Genomic DNA, 22,173 nt, shown 5'->3' with positions numbered 1-22,173 from the left:
GCTTTTTTAATCCTGGATAACCCCCTTTAACAGAACCTGTAGATATGTGGCTGTTTCACTGCAGTATTGGGTGATATTCTGCATTGTCTTCCTCAGGTGGATTATGAAGCGATAAAACATGAACTGAAAAGACGAGATGAAGAAATTGACATTTTGCAGGGCCAGCTGGATGAGCTGGTGAGGTTAAAGGATATCGCTGAGCGTCAGCTAGAGGAGGCCCTGGAGTCACTGAAAAGCGAAAGGGAACAGAAAAATGAACTCCGGAAAGAGTTATCGAGTTACATGAGCTACGACTCCATAGGGAACCTGCAGACTCACTTTGAAGACCAAAATGAAGAAGAATTTGACAGTGGATATAACTCTGGTGGCCTTAACAAGTCAAATGGAGAGATTCTGATGTCCACACCACGTAACAGCGACGTCTTCCATCCCGGCCCTAAAATAACGTCTGACCTCTTCACTGAACTTGGTCTGCCGGAAATCCAGAAACTCAAGCAGCAGCTATTACAGGTATTTGTCATTCTCTCCTCCCTGACCAAATGCACTGTGCTCCATGTTTTTAAGTGGATAAAGGCTCTATAGACTCCTTCTGAGTAGATATATAGATATATCTTTATGGTTTTATACTTCTAAAATAAAGCGTTTTTCCAGTGTAAGTCTTTACCTCAGATAGATGAACGTTCTGCATATAGGAAATAAGGATTTGAGGATGTTTGAGTCTGTGTCACATGATAGTCATAAGAACGTCTTCCTTGTACTTCTGTCTATTCTATCTGTAATGTTGCAGAATGGCAGTGTGTGAGTGATAAATCTCTACAAAACAGTTTATCGTCTGTTCAGGGGATATAGATGTTACCTACTTATAAAATGTACTCTATTTGATTTTGTGTCAGCACCGTTGTCCTAATAGGTCCAGGTCAACACAGCCTGGTTAAAGTGTGATTTAAAAGTCACAACAGAGCCCCTCTTCAGTACTGCCCATCACCACTAGTCACGGGTGTGTACTGGTATTAAAGGGGTACTCCAGGGTGGGGCAATAAGTCTTTGCACATTACAGGGGCCAGAAAGCTATACAGACTTGTAAGTTAGTTCCATTTAAAATTTCCAGTCGTCTTGTACCTATAAACAGCTGTATGTCCTGTAGGACAGTGATTTTCAACCTTTTTTTGAGCCGCAGCACACTTTTTATACTTAAAAAATCCCAGGGCACACCACCAACCAAAATGACACTAAAACAGTACATATTATACATATAGTTCACAGAGTTCACTCTTGGGGATTTTAAATCTACTTCTTATCACCACAAGAGCTGCTTTTTAAGCCCCCAAGAGTGAAATATTTCTGGCAGAGGTCCTTTCAATAAATTTATTTAAAAAAAGTGAGATAAAAAAGGATAACCCCCTCATATATACAATCCCTTGTAACCTCATACATACAGTCCCATGTATTCCCATATTATATACAGTGTATGTGTGTGTGTGTGTGTATATATATATATATATATATATATATATATATATATATATATATATATATATATAATCAGTCCCATGTGTGTCATAATATATATCAGTCCCATGTATATGAGCACATAATTATCAGCACCATATACTGTGGTGATGTGCACTGTATAGCGCCACAGTATATGGTGCTGATAATTATGTGACTCATATACTGCAATGTAAAGGGGTACAATGAGAAGTACTATGGCCATGAGGCCAGAGTACAAGTGCCCCCTGCTTTGCCCTCATACAGTAATAATGCCATTTGCAGTATGCCCCCATATAATAATGCCCCCTGCAGTATACCAGTATGCACCAATGGTTTAAAAAAAATCAAACACAAAAACATCATACTCATCTAATCTGCGCTGTGTGGCTGCAGGCAGCCGCTCTCCCTCCTCTTCAGGCTCCATCCTGTGAGCCGCAGGGACTGAACCTCTGGCAGACGTGATGACGTCACATCATGACGCCTTCCGGAGAGGTCACGTCCCAGCGTCCCATAGGCTGCTGGCATGAAGTGCTGCGGCCTATGGGAGTGAATGTCAGAGCGACACTCTGCTCGATCTCGCCCGCTCACTGTGTGAGCGGGCGGAACATCAAACCGATCGGCATATCCCTAGAAGCTGCGCACTCGCAGCTTTTAGGGATATTAAAGGGAGAGTGCCACATTTCCCACCGGGATCCCGCGGCACCCCGGTTGGGAAACTCTGCTGTAGGAAGTGTTGTATTCTTTCCAGTCTGACAGAGTGCTCTCTGCTGCCACCTCTTCTACTGCTTTGGACAGTGCCTGACATAGAGGTGGCAGCAGAGAGCACTCTTGTCAGACTGGAAAGAATACAACACTTCCTGCAGGACATACAGCAGATAAGTACTGGAAGAAACTGAAATCTATTGAACTTCCTGATACTAGATTTGAAAGCTGCTATTTTTTTTTTTTTTTTCTTCACCAAAGTGCTTCTGTAACCCCTTAAAGACCAGTGACTGTGTAAATGTACCTCATGGTGCTGCTAACTGGAGTACAGAGGTCTCACAGCAGGAGTCCTCTGTACAGAGCCGCTCCTGGCTATCCGCCAGCGCGGACCAATTGGCCTCACCAGCTAAGTTACCATTTAAGTGACGTTAAACACCTTCCACCGTGGTCTAGTAGCAAGATCGGCTTACCACAATGCGATTGCGAGAAGCCTCAGTGACTTGCTCAGGTCCCGGCTTGATGGCCACGAAAGGCTGCCTTCAAGCGCTGACTACGTATGTTCTGCATTGATCCCTATGAGTTGAGAAAATGACAGTAAAGCACTTCTCAGCTCTGCAGTTGGGCTTATCAGCCGGCTGCCTTTAAACTCCTCTGTGCTGCTCCCCGTGCTTGGAAAAACTGGGTCCAATCCTGGGAAACTTCTCCCACTTTCTAGAACTAGATCCAGATTTTCCTGGCACAAATTACATATGTAAAAATAATTAATTAATTAAAAATCCCCAGAGTGCATCAGTATTTTGGCCAATTTTTTGTAAGTTAAGGGTGCGTTCACACCTACAGGATCTGCAACAGATTTGATGCTGTGTTCAGTTAATTTAAATGAAATCTGCTGCAGAAAATCAGCTGCAGATCCTGTAGGTGTGAACGCACCATAAAAAAAGCATTTTATATATAATGGAAGTCAATGGGGGAAAAAAAGAATCGGCAGCAAAATCTGTTGCAAATCCAGTGTCGGTGCACCCTATGAGAGGATTGACATCCCGCTGTGTTTATGTAAGTTACCAAATCCATACAAGAAAGACAGGGCGCTACTAGCAACAGTATATCAAATTAGTCGTATGGGGTGCTCAACCCAATATGACCTAGAAAAGTCTAAAACACTCCAAAAGAAAAAGGTATGTCATATACACATGGGTGGCACATCCAAGAATAAGACTATATCCTCACCAATGTATGCAATAAATCTTCATGTAATAAACTACAAGTGCAAAACAGACGTGATAAAATCCTTTAAGAACACTTACTGGCCCGTGTCTAATAACCACGGTACCAGTAGCCTCCGACAAGTACCAATGTAACACCCCTTCCTATTGGCCCAAGTAATGTATATCAATAATGAAAGGCATATAAGTGAATGAGTATACAGATATGCTCATGGACCTATACTCTGATGGACACACAACCAGGAGTGACTCAAGATAACTGAAAAATAGGAATCAAAAAGGGAAGTAAGGAGAGAGATCACCATAGGAGGGAGTCCATGGGGGGGGTCCTAGAAACCCCACGCGTTCCGTCTCTGCCACAAGACTTTCTCAGGGGACCCTTTTCCAAACTTGCCCGGAGATTGTCGCCGCTGTCAACCACAACACAGTCCCAAGCCTGACCCTTTTTTATTTATTTTATTTTTATTTTATTTTTTTTACATCACTCCACCTTCAAAATAAATGTGAATTAAAAAGAAAAATCAGGTCACATCACAAACTATATAGGTTGACCATTGTTGCAATCGTAGTGCAGTAACAGTTGGTGTGTTACCTTATGTTATCTAACATAGTTGTAATTTTAGTTCATAAAATTTAAATATTTTTTGCAAATTTGCCGCACTCTTCACTCCCATTGACAGTCTTTCTAGGTTATTGACAACCATTCTCCTTTAAAACGGTCTGGCATGTATTAATGTATATATTACATGTACAGTGTTGGGTTGTTGCCTCACAGATGTTACTTGAAGGATATGTAGCTGGAGAATGACCTGCTGCTCTTCTTGGTTGAGGGCCGCACACATCCTGCTGTATGGGGTCACCACTTTTTTCATAGTACGGTGGTATTGGTCATGTGCAGCTATTACATAGGCTCCTCAGTCAGTATCGTCCTCTTGTTATAAACCATGTTTGCATAGCTGCTGACATCCTCTTAGACCTCAGTTTCCTCCATGTCAATATTGGGCTTCCTTTTGTTTTCTCATGCAAAAAAAGTAGTGATGGAAACCATGTCAGTGTGTGTAGCCTCCTCTGGGAGATGTGATGTAAGTTATAGACAATTGCTTAGTGAATGTATACACTGCTCTGCACACATGAAACCCCCCATGTGTTACAAAACTACAATTACCGTCATGCCTGGACATGTCAAACAACAAATGTACTAACTAAACACACTAGGGGAGATTTATCAAACATGGTGTAAAGTGAAACTGGCTCAGTCGCCCCTAGCAACCAATCAGATTCCACCTTTCATTTTCCAAAGAGTCTGTGAGTAATGAAAGGTGGAATCTGATTGGTTGCTAGGGGCAACTGAGCCAGTTTCACTTTACATCATGTTTGATAAATCTCCCCCACTGTGTGAGAACATGCCACACTGTCCCACTGTCCCACCTATGGCATATGTTTGACACAAGGATCCTTTTATCCATAGGTAGATCAGTCAGCAACCAATCTCCTGATACACCTTTTAGGCTTGCTCTAATACATGTGGTAATAGTGCAGCAATTTATGCCATTACAGTATATACCCGTCCAGTGAGATGGTTCTTTTTTTTTTTTTTTTTTTTTTTTTTTTTTATTCCAGACATGAGTTTCAGAAGCCCAGAGGGTGTCCCGTCCCCCCCTAAATGCAAAAGCCTGTCTATGTACATCCCTACACCCTTCTGTTTGCTTCTATCAACCTTCAGCTGCTTCATTGACATCCACTAGGCTTTACTTATCCCTCCTGAAATGAAACCCTGCACAAGTTCTCAAAGTTCAGCTCTCAGTAGATAAGGTTGAAAGTAAAATCTAGTAGATTTCTAGCAAGTAATTGGGGACAGAAAGAAGTGAACACAGGGACATTGCACGCAGGCAGTAATATGTAGAGACCTGGGCTTTTGCATCCAGAGCAAACACCCCCTGGGATTTTGGAGTAGATTTCCATATTAATAAAACAGAAATCTCTGCACTTGAGGGCTCACTCTGCAAAAGCAAGGTATGCGTGAAATCGGAGAAGAGCTATACAAACATACATTTAGTTTTAGCACCTAAAACCCTGTGATGGGTCCACTTTAAGATGCTCTTGGCACATACACCAGATATATTGTAGCTTTAACTACTGTATTCTTCTTGTCCTAAATGTGCTCTCTGCTGTTCTGCAGGCTGATCGTGAGAAGGCCACTATGGAAGTTAACATGGAAGAAATCCGAAGAAATTTGGATGAGATGAGCAAGGACTTGTGTAATGAACAACTGAAAAATACTGAACTGGTCGAACAAATGACAATTATCCAGAAAAACAGTAATCCTAAACCGCATTTGGGGAGCGGAGATGAAATTTCACAGTGTACCTGTGGACAAGAAGGGGCAGAAGTGTTAAGGCTTGAGAGAGAGCTAAAGGAAGTAAAGGAGCGATATGAGAGGTTCGAGAAGAGGTACCGAGAAGAAAAGCAAGAGTGGGAGACGAACAAGCAGATGGTGGCCGAGGAGCTTCATACATCTGTGAGATCGGAGAATGACGATCGAGGACTCTTGTCTGTTCTTCAGGAAGAGTTGAGGACTGCACGGAGATTGTATTGTGACTTCCAAAGTAAGCTGAACCTGGCACAAGACGAGCTGTTGTCATTCATAGAAGAGCTGGCCCATCTCTATAATCACGTCTGCATGCGCAATAACCTGACACCCAACCGCGTTATGCTCGATTACTACCGAGATGGCAAAGGAGCCAAGTTGCATTTCAGAAGGCGAAAATCTTCAGACTTTTTTGGTAAGCTTTTGGTAAACCCTGACTTGGAGATAGCTGACCTTCACAGCGGTGACCGCTCACCTATGAGCAGCCCCGATTCCTCCATAGGGTCAGATTTTGGTGACTCTGTAAGGGAACCTCTCAGCATCACCCACCTTATCGCAGTTGTCAAAGACCAGATCAAACACCTACAGGGCGCCTTGTCTGTGTCATGGCATCACACGTCGCTGGATACCATAACATCGGAAATGGACAAGGAAAAAGAGGTTCTGGTGGAGGAGATAATGAAGCTGAAAGCTTTGCTGAGCACTAAGCGGGAGCAGATCGCTACCCTGAGGACTGTTCTGAAGGCTAATAAGCAGGTACATTTTGTCTTTATCAGGGCTCCCGGTTTGATATTATTTATTTTTTAAGTCTTCCCTTTATCTATGTCTTGTCATTGTTAGTATTTGTGTCATTTTTATACTTTTTTATTTTTCATAATTTAATAAATTAAGTTTAGTTCTCTTTTTTTAAGATTTGTGTTTTTTATTCCCACAATCCTTTAGGTGTGTTTGCATGTGTGGACGGAGCTTGCTTTGATGTGCGTAGACCTTTTTGGAGCTTTAGATGTTTATGAAGTGCAGAAACTTAAAGGCCAGGTCCATTCACTGAGACTTTCTGCAACAGACCTGCCACATGTGTTTGCTTATTGCATTGGTCAATCCGCCATAAGTATATGAATGTGTCATAAAAAACATAACTTCTACTTCATGGCTATGTTCCACAATGTACATTTTATGAAAAGAACGGCCATTTTAAATTAAAACAGGTGTCTTTTCATAGTGAAATGGGTTGCATTAAAGTCAATGCAAATAACGGCTGACAAAGTTTTAAACTACAGCTATTGAAATAATTGACATTTTAATTTATTTCTGGCCATTCATTGATTGCGTCCCAAACAACGGCTGTTGTCTGTACGCTGTGAACATAGCCCAAAAGTCCTGCAATAGCAAAACCACAACTCCTTCTATGCCCTGCCAGCCTGTAGTGTATAATAGTGGTTGTAGTTTTTCAACACCTTGAAAGCCACAGGTTGAAGAACACTGGTCTGTCTGATGTCTGCAACATCTTGTCCACCAACTGAGGCAAACTCCTTAGTAAGTGTTACCCTAGAGCCGACCGGTAGTGGCTAGTAGTCTATGCAGGTAGAAATCCCAGTCCTCCAGCTCCTTTTGTATGAATACTGTGCTATAAATTCTATGCCTTTTGCCCTAGATGCATAAGGGCTGATTGTGGGAAGCATGTGTAGACACACTAATGCCATATGTAGTGGTCCATGGTATTATTATTAGTTGTGTGTGGTTTTTTTTTTTTTGTTTTTGTTTTACATAGTTTTTCTAACTTCAAAATTCCTCCTTCCCAGAAATCTCACAAATTTGCTTTGTCAGGTATTATAATTCAGTCCCAATACACTGTGTTGCCAAACCCACCAACCGTGCAGACCAGGGGTGTTAAGCATACGGCCCTCCATTTGTTGAAAAACTAAAATTTGCATGATGCTTTGGCCGTCCAGGCATGATGGTAATTGTAGGTTTCTGACTGCTGGAGGGCCACATGCTTGACACCTGTGAACTAGAGTATATGGTGGTTACCCACCTCTTCACCCAACATTTAAGAACAATCGGACATGTTTTTAACTCCTGGGTCTTTTAGCTTTTTGGGAATAAGCCATAGTCCAAGAAGTCTGGCCCTGGCTTACCCTTCCTGTCACAAAGCTCACCTTTGAGTCAGCAGCTGTCTTGTATGGCTGTGATAACCTAGGACAACATTAAGGTGCATTGCCCTTTTCTATGAAAAGTAATATGTCAATTGGGTGCTGACGTATCTGCACTGACCCCACTTACTCCTATGGCTCGCTTAATCAGCTAGTAACTTGGGTAATTTACCCAAGTGTAGGTTGACACATACATTGGGTTTGCTGTGGAGTATGGTATACGTAGGTATACACCCTAACAGTCTGCCTCTATTTGAGGTGTGACCGGGCAGTTAAGCTGTGTAGTTGTGATCTCCCATAATGCACTTAAAAGCAAACCGTGAGAATTCAGAATTTATCTTAAGATTTTGTTACTTGCTGTGATCAGATACGGAACCGGAAGCCTTACAGAATAGCAGTACGTTAGTGGTGGACTTCTCTCCAGCTGTTGTAAATCTATAACTCCCAGCAAGCCGACAGCTACAGACATGATGGGAATTGTAGTATTAGGGAACACTGATGTATTCCATGGGAGCCCTTTTCTGGGACTGCCGGGATGTAACTTTGTCCATAGGTTGGCCTTATTGCTATGCGACATGAGCAGGTTGGAAACTCCGTAAAAAGTACAAATCTTTCCATTAAATTTTGTGTTCTGATGCTACTCTGGGATCTGGCTAAAATACTAAAGCTGCCTATACGATATAACATTTTCTGAAAAAAGCTGACGTTGCAGGGTCAATCCGATCTATTGGTCGGCCTCCTAGGACCAGATATTGTCAGGAAATTGCTCTGTTGCCATCAGTTCAGGGCATTATACACTCTGCAATGCAGGGATTTGTGGTCATAATAGATGCTTATGGCCATATTATAGGTGCTGGGATGTGGCCTTGGCCCAATAGTCTTTACTGCAGTTATTCTATATTCAATCCACAGCAAACTTCTCTTTGGAATCCCCTGTCTTATCTCAGCCCAGCCTTAGGGTTATATTAGCTCTTGTGTTTTTCATGCAAACATCTTGTGAGTTGTCATATGAGCAACTCTGTGTCTTGCATAGAGTGTATTTGCATTACAAAAAAAAATGCAAAATGGATTAATATGAGTCCCTAAAATAAGTCTCCGCATACCGTCTTAAAACGCCAAGTGTGGCTATGACACATCAGGTGTGTTGGGTGTTTACATGGTTTACTGATCCTAATAAATCCGGAGTCTCCTCAGTAATAGTGACTAAATATATTATTATAGCTTCATGACTGTTCTTTATAGCCGCCTGTAGGAAACACACCAGAAGGTCATCAAAAGTGAAAAGTGATACTAGTGACAATAAGCCAGAACAATAAATGTATAAATCACAGGTGCCAATCTCCCGGCCCTCCAGCTGTTGCAAAACTACAATGCTTATCATGCCTGGACAGCCAGAGCTTTGTGTTTAGCTGTCCAGAGATGATGGGACAGCCCCGGTAATAATGCTGTTTGGTTTAGAAGTGCCAGCGACAACTTGCACCAAGTTCTGCTTCTTGCAGGGCAAGAGCCCTCATGATCCTGCATTAGCCCAGATTACGTGTCCGGTGATCAGGGGTGGTGACACCTTTGTCGTACACATTTCTGCGTATGACTGGTCTACAGAGTGGCTGATCCACTTGACTTTTTTATGCTATCAAAATTATAAGTGATCGCTCACTAGTTACCACCCCATCAATACTCCCAAAAAATAAAAAAAAAATTACACTTTACCAATGATGAGGACAGTTTGTAACTTTTTTGCTATGTCTTCTAACGTGGACCTGACTTCTGTTTAGACAGCGGAGGTAGCTATGTCAAACCTGAAGAGCAAGTATGAGAATGAGAAAGCGCTCGTATCTGAGACCATGCTGAAGCTGAGACGTGAGCTCAAGGCCCTGAAGGAGGATGCTGCTACGTTTTCATCAATGCGCTCTGTGTTTGCAAGCAGGTAAGACATGACCAGGGGCGTAACTAGAATGGCTGGGCCCCATAGCAAACTTTTAATTGCCCCCCCCCCCCCCCCCCCCCCCCCCTCAACCGACCACTACACAGTCAACACACCCAGCTCTACACAGGGTCTGTACTACATATAAATTACAGTGCAAATATATTTAGTGACTCACAGGGGACGTCTTCTCTGATCGGAGTTCTTCCCTTTTCATCTTCTCCATCTGTCCTGGGCCATTATGAGAACTTCTCCGAGCCACGAATCCACAGAATCTGCCAGACAGACATATTAGGCTCCTCACTCTGGCACCATCCTCATCTCTATACACACTGCACATCTGTATTGGCCCCTTTAAGCCCTCTTTCAGTGGGTAGCCCTGGCTCCCTATAGATAGTCCCTTGTTCAGTCTTCCACATAGATGGCCCTGTGTGCATCTACTATAGTAGAGAGCCCCTCTGTGTTTATAGTAGATGACAACCTCTGTGCATCCCCTATACCAGGGGTAGGGAACCTCGGCTCTCCAGCTGTTGCAGAACTACAACTCCCATCATGTGTAGACAGTCAAAGCTAAAGCTGTAGTTTTTAAACAGCTGGAGAGCCAAGGTTCCCTATCCCTGCCCTGTAGTATATGGCCCCCTCTGTGTAGTCCCCTTATAGATGACCCCTCTGTTTAGTCCACTAAAATAAATACCCCCCCTCTGCGCATGCCCTATTATATACATCCCGCAGTGTAGTTACCCTTATAGATGCCTCCTCTGTGACGTCCTCCTTATAGATTGCCCCCAGTGTTGTCCCTCCCCCATATATATAGCCCCAAGTGTTTTCCCTCCCCCATATATATAGCCCCAAGTGTTGTCCCTCCCATATATATATATATATATATATATATATATATATATATATATATATATATATATATAAACATATAAGCCCCCAGTGTTGTGTCTCCCCCATATATATAGCCCCCAGTGTTGTGCCTCCCCCATATATATAGCCCCCAGTGTTGTGCCTCCCCCATATATATAGCCCCCAGTGCTGTGCCTCCCCCGTATATATAGCCCCCAGTATTCTGCATCCCCCATATATATAGCCCGCAGTGCTGTGCCTACCCCATATATATATATATATATATATATATATATATATATATATCCCCCAGTGCTGTGCCGCCCCCATATATATATAGCCCCCAGTGCTGTGCCGCCCCCATATATATATAGCCCCCAGTGCTGTGCCGCCCCCATATATATATATATATATATATATATATATATATATATATATATAGCCCCCAGTGCTGTCCCGCCCCCATATATATATATATAGCCCCCAGTGCTGTCCCGCCCCCATATATATATATATAGCCCCCAGTGCTGTCCCGCCCCCATATATATATATATAGCCCCCAGTGCTGTCCCGCCCCCATATATATATATATAGCCCCCAGTGCTGTCCCGCCCCCATATATATATATATATATATATATATATATATATATATATATATAGAGCCCCCAGTGCTGTCCCGCCCCCATATATATAGATATATATATATAGCCCCCAGTGCTGTCCCGCCCCATATATATATATATATATATATATATAGCCCCCAGTGCTGTCCCGCCCCCATATATATATAGCCCCCAGTGCTGTCCCGCCCCATATATATATATATATATATATATATATATATATATATATATATATATATGGGGCGGGACAGCACTGGGGGCTATATATATAGGGGCGGGACAGCACTGGGGGCTTATATATATATATATATATATATATATATATATATATATATATATATATATATATAAAGCCCCCAGTGCTGTCCCGCCCCTATATATATAGCCCCCAGTGCTGTCCCGCTATATATATATATATATATATATATATATATATAGCCCCCAGTGCTGTCCCGCCCATATATATATATATATATATATGGGCGGGACAGCACTGGGGGCTATATATATATATATATAGCGGGACAGCACTGGGGGCTATATATATATGGGGGCGGGACAGCACTGGGGGCTATATATATATATATATATATATATATATATATATATATATATATATATATATATATATATATATATATATATATATATATATATATATAGCCCCCAGTGCTGTCCCACCCCCATATATATATATAGCCCCCAGTGCTGTCCCGCTATATATATATATATATAGCCCCCAGTGCTGTCCCGCCCATATATATATATATATATATATATATATATATATATATATATATATATATATATATATAGCCCCCAGTGCTGTCCCGCCCCTATATATATAGCCCCCAGTGCTGTCCCGCCCCATATATATATATATATATATATATATATATATATATATATATATAGCCCCCAGTGCTGTCCCGCCCCATATATATATATATATATATATATATATATATATATATATATAGCCCCCAGTGCTGTCCCGCCCCAATATATATATATATAGCCCCCAGTGCTGTCCCGCCCCATATATATATATATATATATATATATATATATATATATATAGAGCCCCCAGTGCTGTCCCGCCCCCATATATATATAGCCCCAGTGCTGTCCCGCCCCCATATATATATATATATATATATATATATATATATATATATATATATATATATAGCCCCCAGTGCTGTCCCGCCCCTATATATATAGCCCCCAGTGCTGTCCCGCCCCATATATATATATATATATATATATATATATAGCCCCCAGTGCTGTCCCGCCCCATATATATATATATATATATAATATATATATATATAGCCCCCAGTGCTGTCCCGCCCCCATATATATAGCCCCCAGTGCTGTCCCGCTATATATATATATATATATATAGCCCCCAGTGCTGTCCCGCCCATATATATATATATATATATATATATATATATATATATATATATATATATATATATCCCCAGTGCTGTCCCGCCCCCATATATACAGCCCCCAGTGTTCCCCTCTGATAGAAATAAAAAAAACTCACAACTCGCCTAACCACACGATCCCCCGTCGGTCGCATGCCTCTTCTTCTCTCTTCATCTGCACCCGACAGATCAGCAGCTTCCAGGCGAAGTCCCGGGCAGCGCCACTACTGAGCTCAGTGTGCGCCGCGGCGGCTGGGACTTCCGGTACAGGGTGCGCATCACTTCCTGTACCGGAATTCCCAGCCGCCGCGACGCACACTGACCTCAGTGATGTCGCTGCCCGGGACTTCGCCTGGAAGCTGCAGATGGGGCGGGGGCAACACTCTTGTGATCGCAAGCATTTGCTTGCGGTCACAAGAGTGATTGACAGGGCGGGAAGCCTATGGCTTCTCGCACTGTCAATCAGAACACTGAACACCCGGGAGACCACCGGGTGTTGTAGGCAGTAAGCTCCGGGGGCCCAGGCCACGGGCCCCCCGATGCTAGGGGCCCCGTAGCAGCTGCTACGGCGGTAGTTCCGCCCCTGGACATGACTAAATGTTTATAGAATAATTTGTGCACGTCAAGCTCTGTTTGACCAGACGGGTCACGTCACATCATAGTTTCTGTGGCATGTTACCTAAATCCTGGCACAAATGATATGAAAGTACAGCAAAATAACAGAACACACACTTTCCCTCCTATATATCGTATATGGAGTGCTTTACTAGTGTGTACCCAATGGTGGACCTGCAACAGTTGCCTGGCATACAATTACCATACCTAGTACTAAATCCATAACAATGATATTCTGATCTATAGTCACGACCATTTGCTGCTAACATTGGGACTTGTGCCTTTTTAGATGTGACCAGTATGTTAACCAGTTAGAGGACATGCAGCGCCAGCTTGTGGTGGCCGAGGATGAAAAGAAGACCTTGAATGCCTTGCTCCGGATGGCCATCCAACAAAAACTGGCCCTCACTCAACGCTTGGAGGGACGGGAAGCAACTCAGGATACCTCTAAGTCGAGTCGTACAAAATCTATCACAAAGGCAAAGACTCGATCTTCAAAATCAAAAGTAAACTGGTACGTAATAACAAAAAAAAGTGTGTATATATTTATTTATTTTACACATTGCTGATGAATAGCCTAGACTGATGTCTCCTTACTTGTGTATGGGGGGAGATCTATTGGTAAAGACCAGAGGGGTGTGGGAACTACAGAGGATGTGCCTGATTACTCTGTAACCCTAATCCCAGCCATGGTTATAACATATAATTCGCTCTGAAACAAACCTGTTCGTTTGGACAGCATGAAACTCGTGACTGGTTCTTTCTAATTTATACTGCAGGCGTAAAAAAAAAAAAAATTTGGTAACGTGTGGAGGATTGACTAAAATCTTACCTTGTGCTATATATCCAAAGTGAATGTGCCATGAAGCCTGGGCTGAAGCACTGGAGGCGGGCTGACCTACCCCCAGTGAAAGGAACCCCCATACCTCTATGATGTAACTCCATTTAGTCTAATGGGGCTGCATCATAGAGGGACATGGGTTTCCTCCCACTGGGGGTGGGTGGGCCTAATGGTACATACACTTTAAAGGGGCCTTCCAGGCTTAAACTACAGGATAAGAATATGATAGAAAGTGGCCATGTTTTGTGTGTGTGGGCTTTTGCACCTCTGTTCCATTGAGGTGAATGGAGCTGAAATGTAATACCACACACAACCTGAGGACAGGAGTGGTGCTCTTTTAGAAAGAAAGTAGTCTAGTCTTTGTTGTGTGTGTTTCCCCCCCCCCCCCCCTAATGCTGGATAATCCCTTTAAATCTCCAGAATCACATGTTGTGTCACTGCTTGCCATCCTGTATTACTATATATGTTCTGTTCTCTTTACCTAGAAACTATAATCGCTTCCATTATCCCGGCCTATGGCTCTCACTGCATGTGATCACCAGCCACAAATACATTCCCACGTAAAGGACCTAGAAGACACCATGCACAATGGTTACTGGCATCCTGCCTGGAGTGAACATGATTCCTGAACCTCTTAATAATAATTCCTAGAATTTCCTTTGGGTGACAAAGATGTAAAAAAAAAATTTAACTTGAAAAATTTTATGTATATAATTTTTTTAATCCACAAAAGTGCCTTAAATGGTTAAAAGTCAACTAACTTATTTTGATGTTTTAACAGAAAACTCACTAATATGGTTTCTCTGTAACTGTATGATTTTTAACATTTTATAATTCTAGAATCTGTGTTTTGTTTATTTGCCCTAGGGGTTGATAGTATTGGCTAAATGTGAAGCTTCTTTGGAGCCGTAATAATGTATTAGACCAAGGGGTTGGGACACTTGCGGCCCTCCATCTGTTGCTAAAGCTTTGGGTGTCCGGCATGATGGGAATTGTAGTTGTGCAACAGGTGGGGGGCTCAGAGTTTGACACCTGTGTATTAGACAAATGTGTTATGGGCTGTTCTCTTAGGATAAAACGAAAACCTGAATTTCTACATTTTACTTGTTGTTGAGTAGTCAGGTGCAGGACTCTACATGTGCAGTGTTTTCGAGCCAAAGATTAATACAGAAGGGAGAAGCCATTCAAGTCTGTTTCCAGTTTTGTATCTACTGCTGTGAATCCAGGTAAAAGGGGCACATGACTGTATAGTACAGGGGTAGGGAACTTTGGTTCTCCAGCTGTTGCAAAACTACAACTCAACTACAGCTTTGGCTGTCCAGGCATGATGGGAGTTGTAGTTTTGCGACAGCTGGAGAGCCAGGGTTCTCTACCCCTGGTATAGTAGAGCCATTCAACCTTAGAGAAGAACTTCTCACCATACTATACGATCATTTGCTGATATGGTGAGGTTCACATATGTCCCACGACCCAGCACAGTTGTCATCTGGCATGCAAGTGCAGGCAAAACAGAAGGAAAACTGTGCCGTATGGACGATAGGTTTAGCAGCAAGATCCTTTCAACCTATGGGACATGAAATGCAAAAAAGATTTTGATCATAAGACATATAAGAACTCTGCTATGGCCACAATGATCAGCTCTAATTTACAACACTGCGGAAACGTGTTCCATATAAAGCAAACACTGTGCACATTGGAGTCTAGCTTGTTTCTTCTACAAGAACCAGCCTGCTTGGTATAGGCTTCAATGGATTAGGTAACTAGTAATAAAAAAAATTATAATAATAATGGTGCCCAATAGGGATGGTTTGAACAGAGTTCGGTTTCGTACGAATCCAAACTCTCGGAAATGATTCCTGCTGTCTGGCTGCTCCGTGGAGAGGATAGATACAGTGGGAGGACTGCCTGGAAAACTGGGATACAGCCTATGGCTGTATCCCAGTTTTCCAGGCGGTCCTCCTGCTGTATGGAGTGGGCAGACAGCAGGAATCTGATGCTGAGTGTTCGGGTTTATACGAACCCGAACCTTGGCAGTTTTGGACCATCACTAGTGCCCAACTAATTGATACACTTTAACTATCTCCATCTGTTGCAAGACTACAACTACCAGCATGCTGGATATACTGGCATGTTGGGGGTTGTATTGTAAAAGCTGGGCAGCTACAGGTTGAAGACCACTGTTGCATACTTTGATGCTAAAAATAATAAAATTGACATGTTGCAGTTAGAGAGGAGTGTAGCTTGACTCTGATTCTTCAGCATTTGGATAAGTTTTGGTGTACTCCTAGAGCCAAAGAAGTCGGATGCAGTCCTAGAGTCAGGGGAAACATGGATAAAGCCATAGGCTGTATCATGTTTTCCCAGACTCCCTAGGGCTGCATCCAACAATTGATCCACCGGTAATCAAATGCTGAACTATCTGACTCAAGTATGCTCATCTCTAGTAGGAATACAAGGACTTATGCATAGAGGGAGAAGGTGTTGTAGGAAAGTTGAGATCCACAAATAACACCCTGGAAGACCATCTGTTGGGCTGCCGCCAACTATTTTAGGAAGATAACGTTTGAAGGGTTTTTTCCAATTTAGAAGGACCAAATGGTGAATGGCCTATTCCTAGTGGCTGTTGATTATTCAGACTCACCCAGCACTGAAGCAAATGTGTAATAAAATATTTTCGGACTTTTTTTCCTCTCACTTTTATTATAACAAATCTTGTTTTCTTACTGTAATGCTAAAGGATATTTCCAAGGATTGTGGGGGATCAGCATCTTCAAGACAAAATGGATTTAAAGTGACTTTATTTCTCATAATGTATTTTTAATATGGGACCCTATGTAAGTGGCATACATTGCACTTGCCCTATGTGTACCACCTTAGACAGAGCTCTCTTCCCTTTTTACATGTATTAAGGTTTCTGTATTGCAGCCACTGGTGTAAACAATAGTTGATGCTTATTCCTAACAAATGTAATATAATGCTTGCACATAAGAGTATTTATAGAATGGTAACCTTTATAAATGCATTGGTAAAGCTATGTTCACCTTAAAGCAAATCTGTGCTGGACCCCGCACCCTCCAAAACTGCTGGTGCTGTTCTGTAGATTTATCATGACATGTCTGTCCCCGGGGGTCTACCAGTATCCTGGCTGACAACAATTGTTTTAGTCCAGCGGGGCTTAAAGCATCTGTGCTCTAAGCCTGAAGCTCCTTGAGTCTCAAACAACGGTGTATTATGCGTTCCTCTGGCTGAACATGATTTTCCACCCTTACAAGTCTGCTGGCCATACAGGTGTGAATGAAAATCAATTAACCAGTCACTTTCACACTACGGCAGACGGGTCTTTAAAAGTTCTCTGAAAGCTATATAACCAGTTGATATTAGAAAATGGGTGTGAATATTTAAATCTTGTAAGATTTTTATGTTGAATGTATAATATATATATATATATATATATATATATATGAGAGAGATTGCATATAGGATACTGTATGAGCCTTATAGCTAGGCTGCGGCACTCTGTATACTTACATAACAGCTGGCACATGACTAGTAGGAATGTGTATGCCGCCCTCCCTCCCTGCTGGTCAGAGCTGTACGGGGGACATCACAAGGCTTCTATTCTGCCAGAAAGCAATGTGTGCTCTGTATTTTAGTCCCCTTCTAGGTAAACAAAGTACGTTCTTGGAGCTTAATGTGTTACCTGTTGATCTATCGGTCACAGAACAGACTTTCGGCCTGTTAAACAGTGTGTGAGCTTATTTTGCATTGTTTCATCTGTCTGCTGTGCTCCTTAATACACATTTAATGTTAATCTGTAGAACTAGTCACATGGCCACATAACATACTAAAATATTATAAAAATGCAGACTGGCTTCTCGGAATGTGTAACTGAATTTCCTGTCTAGAAGACATCCCATCAGTATTGAAGTTTAAGAAATATGACATACCATTAGTAGTAGGTATCGTGGAAGTTTACCTATATGCTTATGTTAAATAAGCTTTGGTAAGCTTAATCTTTAAAGGGTATCATCCCAGAAGCTGATAGGGTTCCTGAGAATGATGAGCCTCACATTGGCTGGATTCCATGTACAAGTCCTAGTAATTGGAATATAGTTTGAGTGACTCGACCAGCATGGGAAATATCCACAGTAACCTGATCTTCCTGTGTCTGCATACAGACCAGGAGCTGCAGGGTGGTCAGAGGTAAGCTTTAAAGTGGATCTGTCAGCGGAACATACAGTCTAATGTAAGAGTAGAATGCCATGCTAGGTGACCTGTCGGCCCTTGTTAAAATCAATGGAGTCTGTTGGGCTTTATTGGTGGCAGATGCAGTTATAAACCTAGTCTTACAGCTAGAAGTATATATCGGACTTATACTGTATACTTTGTGTTCCTGGGGCTTCTAGGAGTATGACCTGTAGTTATAGTGCTTGAAAAAGCAGTAGATTGTAATCCGTATTCTTTTTCTTCTAGCTATTCGTCTGTGATTTGATACAGCCCGAACCGCTTTTCACAGACTCCTTTCAAACTGCGTTTCAAAGCCCTCGGCAGTGACAGGTGTGCTGTCTATTCTTGGTTTCGATCGGATTTGTCGTTTTAAAGAAATTCACGTTTAACCTCTTAGTGTCCCATGACGTACCTGGTACGTTATGGTGGCACAGGGGGAGTTCAGAGAGGGGTCCCACGCGGCAACGGGACCCACGCCAGCTAATAAAGGCACTGCCCAGCTGCAAATCACAGCCGGGAGCGGCACCGTTCAGAGTGGGGTCCCAGTGGAATACATTGCACTGGCCTGCAGCAGGCCAGTGCAATGTATCACCGATCTAATGGATCTTTGCTTTGTATATACACAGCATTGATCTTTATGAGACATCAGTGCTGTCTATATACAAGTCCCCCAGGGGGACTTCTAGCTAATGTAAAAAAGTGTTTTTATTAATTAAAAAAAAAAAAAAATCCCCTCCCCTAATAAAAGTCCAAATCACCCCCCTTTTCCCATTTTATAATTATAAATAAACAAATAAATAAACATTATTTGCTATTGCCACTTGCGTAATCGCCCGAACTATTAAATTATCACATTCCTGATCTCGCACGGTAAACGGCGTCAGCGCCCAAAAATTCCAAAGTGCAAAATTGCGCATTTTTGGTCGCCAAAAAAACTTTGATCAAAAAGTCGCATATGCGCAATCAAGGTACCGATAGAAAGAACACATCATGGAGCAAAAAATGACACCTCACACAGCCCCATAGACCAAAGGATAAAGGAGCTATTAGCATGGCCATAGGGCGATTTTAAGGAACATATATTTGTTAACAATGGTTTTGAATTTTTTACAGGCCATCAGATACAATAAAAGTTATACATGTTCCATATCATTGTAATCGTAACGCCTTGAGGAACATGCATAACAAGTCGGTTTTATACCAGGGCGAAGGGTGTAAATGCAAAACTCCCCGAAATCCAAACAAATTCCGTTTTGTTTGTTTTTTTTAAATTTGACAGCGCAAATGATTTTTTTTTCCCGGTTTTGCAGCATATTTTATGGAAAAATAATGCCTGTCATTGCAAAGTACAATTGGTTTCGCAAAAAATAAGGGCTCACTGTATCGGAAGTGATAGCCCAAATGAAACACTTCCTATTCCTAGATAGAATAGAATGCGAGAGGATAAAAGAAGCAAGCGCTAAACGATTTTTTAAAAAATGGAAAACTTTTATTGTAAAATTTCTCTAACCAAGAGATCAGGGAGTTAGTGCAGCCGTTTAACGGCACAAAGTGGTACCTAACATCCGAGTTGGCTGGAACTTTGGGCCGTCTGAGGATTGCAGGCAACCAGGTGTAATATGTATAATGTAGTGCATGCCAATGATTTGATTCTCATGCTGCATCTGTGGAAGGGGTAGGGTAGGGGGGGGGGGAGTTTCACTAAGTTGCGTTTTGTAATGGAATTTGTATTACATACCTGACTATGTCTGGATCGGTAATTTGGGCGCATGATGTAAATGTGCTCGAATACTGCTGTACACCATCTTATTTGAAAATAATAAAAAAAATAATTGAGAAAAAAAAAAATAAGGGCTCATATGGGTCTCTCGGTGAAAAAATGCAAGCGCTATGGACTTTTACACATAAAGTCAAAAAAGCGAAAGTGCAAAAACAAAAATTGACTTTGACCTTAAGGGGTTAAAAACCTAATTTCTCATAGGAAATAATGGCCGCTCTGTAAACTCGAACAGCCGATCACAGCACATATGCAAATTTATAGCAGCCAATAGAAATTCTAAGGTCTTGTCAGTCAATGCCTGACAACATCCACTTAGTCACATGTCCACTATTAGCCAATAGAAGAGGGAAGGTGCTTAAAGATTTTGTCTCACTTACATTAGACAGATTGTCTTGGTAACCGAGCAATGTTCTTTACCATTATAAGCAGCAGAGGTCAGTCAGTGATGTAGCAGAGCTGAGTTGGTGGTGTGAGCTGACACCACATGACACAGCTGAACTGAGTCGGCATTGTAGCTGAAATGATACCTGCATGACACAGCAGAGCTAAGTTGGTGTTGTAGTGGAGCTGGTAGCTGCATGACACAGCAGAGCTGAGTCGAGGTAGCGGAGCTGATACCGGCATGAGTCATTAATTCTATAAAGTGACAGTACCAAAGTCGCTCTTAAAGGTACATTACATAACTCGCTCTTAAAAGCACGGTACCAAAGTAGCTTTTAAAAAGACAGAACCAAAGTCACTCTTAAAGGGATGGCATTAAAGTTCTTAAAGGGACAGCACTTTAGTTCTTCAAAGGGTGGTACCTAAGTTGCTTTTAAATGGACAGTATATAGGTCCCTCTTAAAGGGTTGGTACCAAAGTTACTCCTTAAGGGACTGTACCAAAGTCACTCTTTTCCAGCACTATGTATTTCTCTGGAAATGCAAATCTAGTTGGAATATATTGCCTGTACGTAGAATAGCACAGTCAGCTGACAGAGACAGAAGCACGTTTAATGAAAATTCCAACCAAAACTGAGATGTCATGTAATACCCGAAACAAAGCCCGAGGGGGCAGAGCATGACACAGGATTTACTATTTGGTGCTCTTTGAATCCCTTTGACATGCACGTCCCCCGGCTCTGTACTAGGTGTAATACGGTATATCTAATCTGCTCAGATTAGTCCTTTAGTTGAGCTGGAGGACTCTGTTTCCTCAGGTATGGCTAATGTGAGTGAATCTAGGACATTGACCTGTGGGCAGACACCATGAAGTCTTTTCTCATGGTTGTATATGAATGTGAATGACATTGTACAGGGTGTCCTATGCTCATACACAGATCCCACCGTAACGTGTTAGGACAAGGCTTGATGGGATGGTAGCAGAGGACGTGAGTGTTCTATGATGTAACATACAAATCCGTCAAGCTGACGGCCATCTGGTGTTTACATCCAACCACATACCTGCCGGCCCTTATATCTCCGCACACAGCAGCCTTCAGTGCCTGTTTGGTATGGCGGACCACCCACCAATACTAAAGATGGGATGTGTTCTGTCCTGCAGTGTGCGGACTGGGTAGATGAGTAGTGAGTGCCCGCAGCTGTCCTGTCGCACTCTTACACATCTCATACCTTTCTCATGCCCTAAAATAAACTGTTTAGTACTAGTGATACAGGCGTGCTTGAAAGTTTGTAAACCCTAGCAAATTCAAGAGAACTTGTAATAAGACAACATCCAAGCACACAAACCGTTCCACTATGGAAGTGAATGGTCACATTATTTGCAGGATACGATGTCACCCCATTCACTTTCAGTGGCTACGATGCAACATGAGACTGGTTTGTGGCCGTTTGCAGGAAGGACGTATGACTAGTAATCACTAATGAAATCAATGGTCAGCTGTGTCAGAGGAAGAAAATAGGTCAAGGAGGAGGAGCACAGAGTATTGGCGGTCAGCAGATCA

General features: G+C 42.2%; 1 protein-coding gene across 3 annotated transcripts in view; it reads left to right on the top strand.

The window, feature by feature from the left end:
* The window catches only part of LOC138766329 (protein bicaudal D homolog 2-like), a 33,315-nt gene extending 13,194 nt beyond the window's left edge, over positions 1 to 20,121 (top strand). For 2 of the 3 annotated variants that reach the window (XM_069943863.1, XM_069943864.1), the window contains 5 exons: positions 97 to 510; positions 5,596 to 6,540; positions 9,710 to 9,861; positions 13,673 to 13,897; positions 14,710 to 20,121. In XM_069943863.1, coding sequence (XP_069799964.1) covers positions 97 to 510; positions 5,596 to 6,540; positions 9,710 to 9,861; positions 13,673 to 13,897; position 14,710 — 1,737 coding nt within the window. In that variant the 3' untranslated portion in view covers positions 14,711 to 20,121. Of the gene's footprint in view, positions 1 to 96; positions 511 to 5,595; positions 6,592 to 9,709; positions 9,862 to 13,672; positions 13,898 to 14,709 lie in introns of those variants that run through there. The other variant, XM_069943865.1, reaches the window with a different exon arrangement.
* The last annotated feature ends 2,052 nt before the right edge of the window (positions 20,122 to 22,173 follow it).

This window comes from Dendropsophus ebraccatus, chromosome 10 (assembly GCF_027789765.1).
Source record: "Dendropsophus ebraccatus isolate aDenEbr1 chromosome 10, aDenEbr1.pat, whole genome shotgun sequence".
NCBI lineage: Eukaryota > Metazoa > Chordata > Amphibia > Anura > Hylidae > Dendropsophus > Dendropsophus ebraccatus.
Note: the sequence above shows the minus strand (reverse complement) of the source record. Positions and strands in the feature narration are given on the sequence as shown.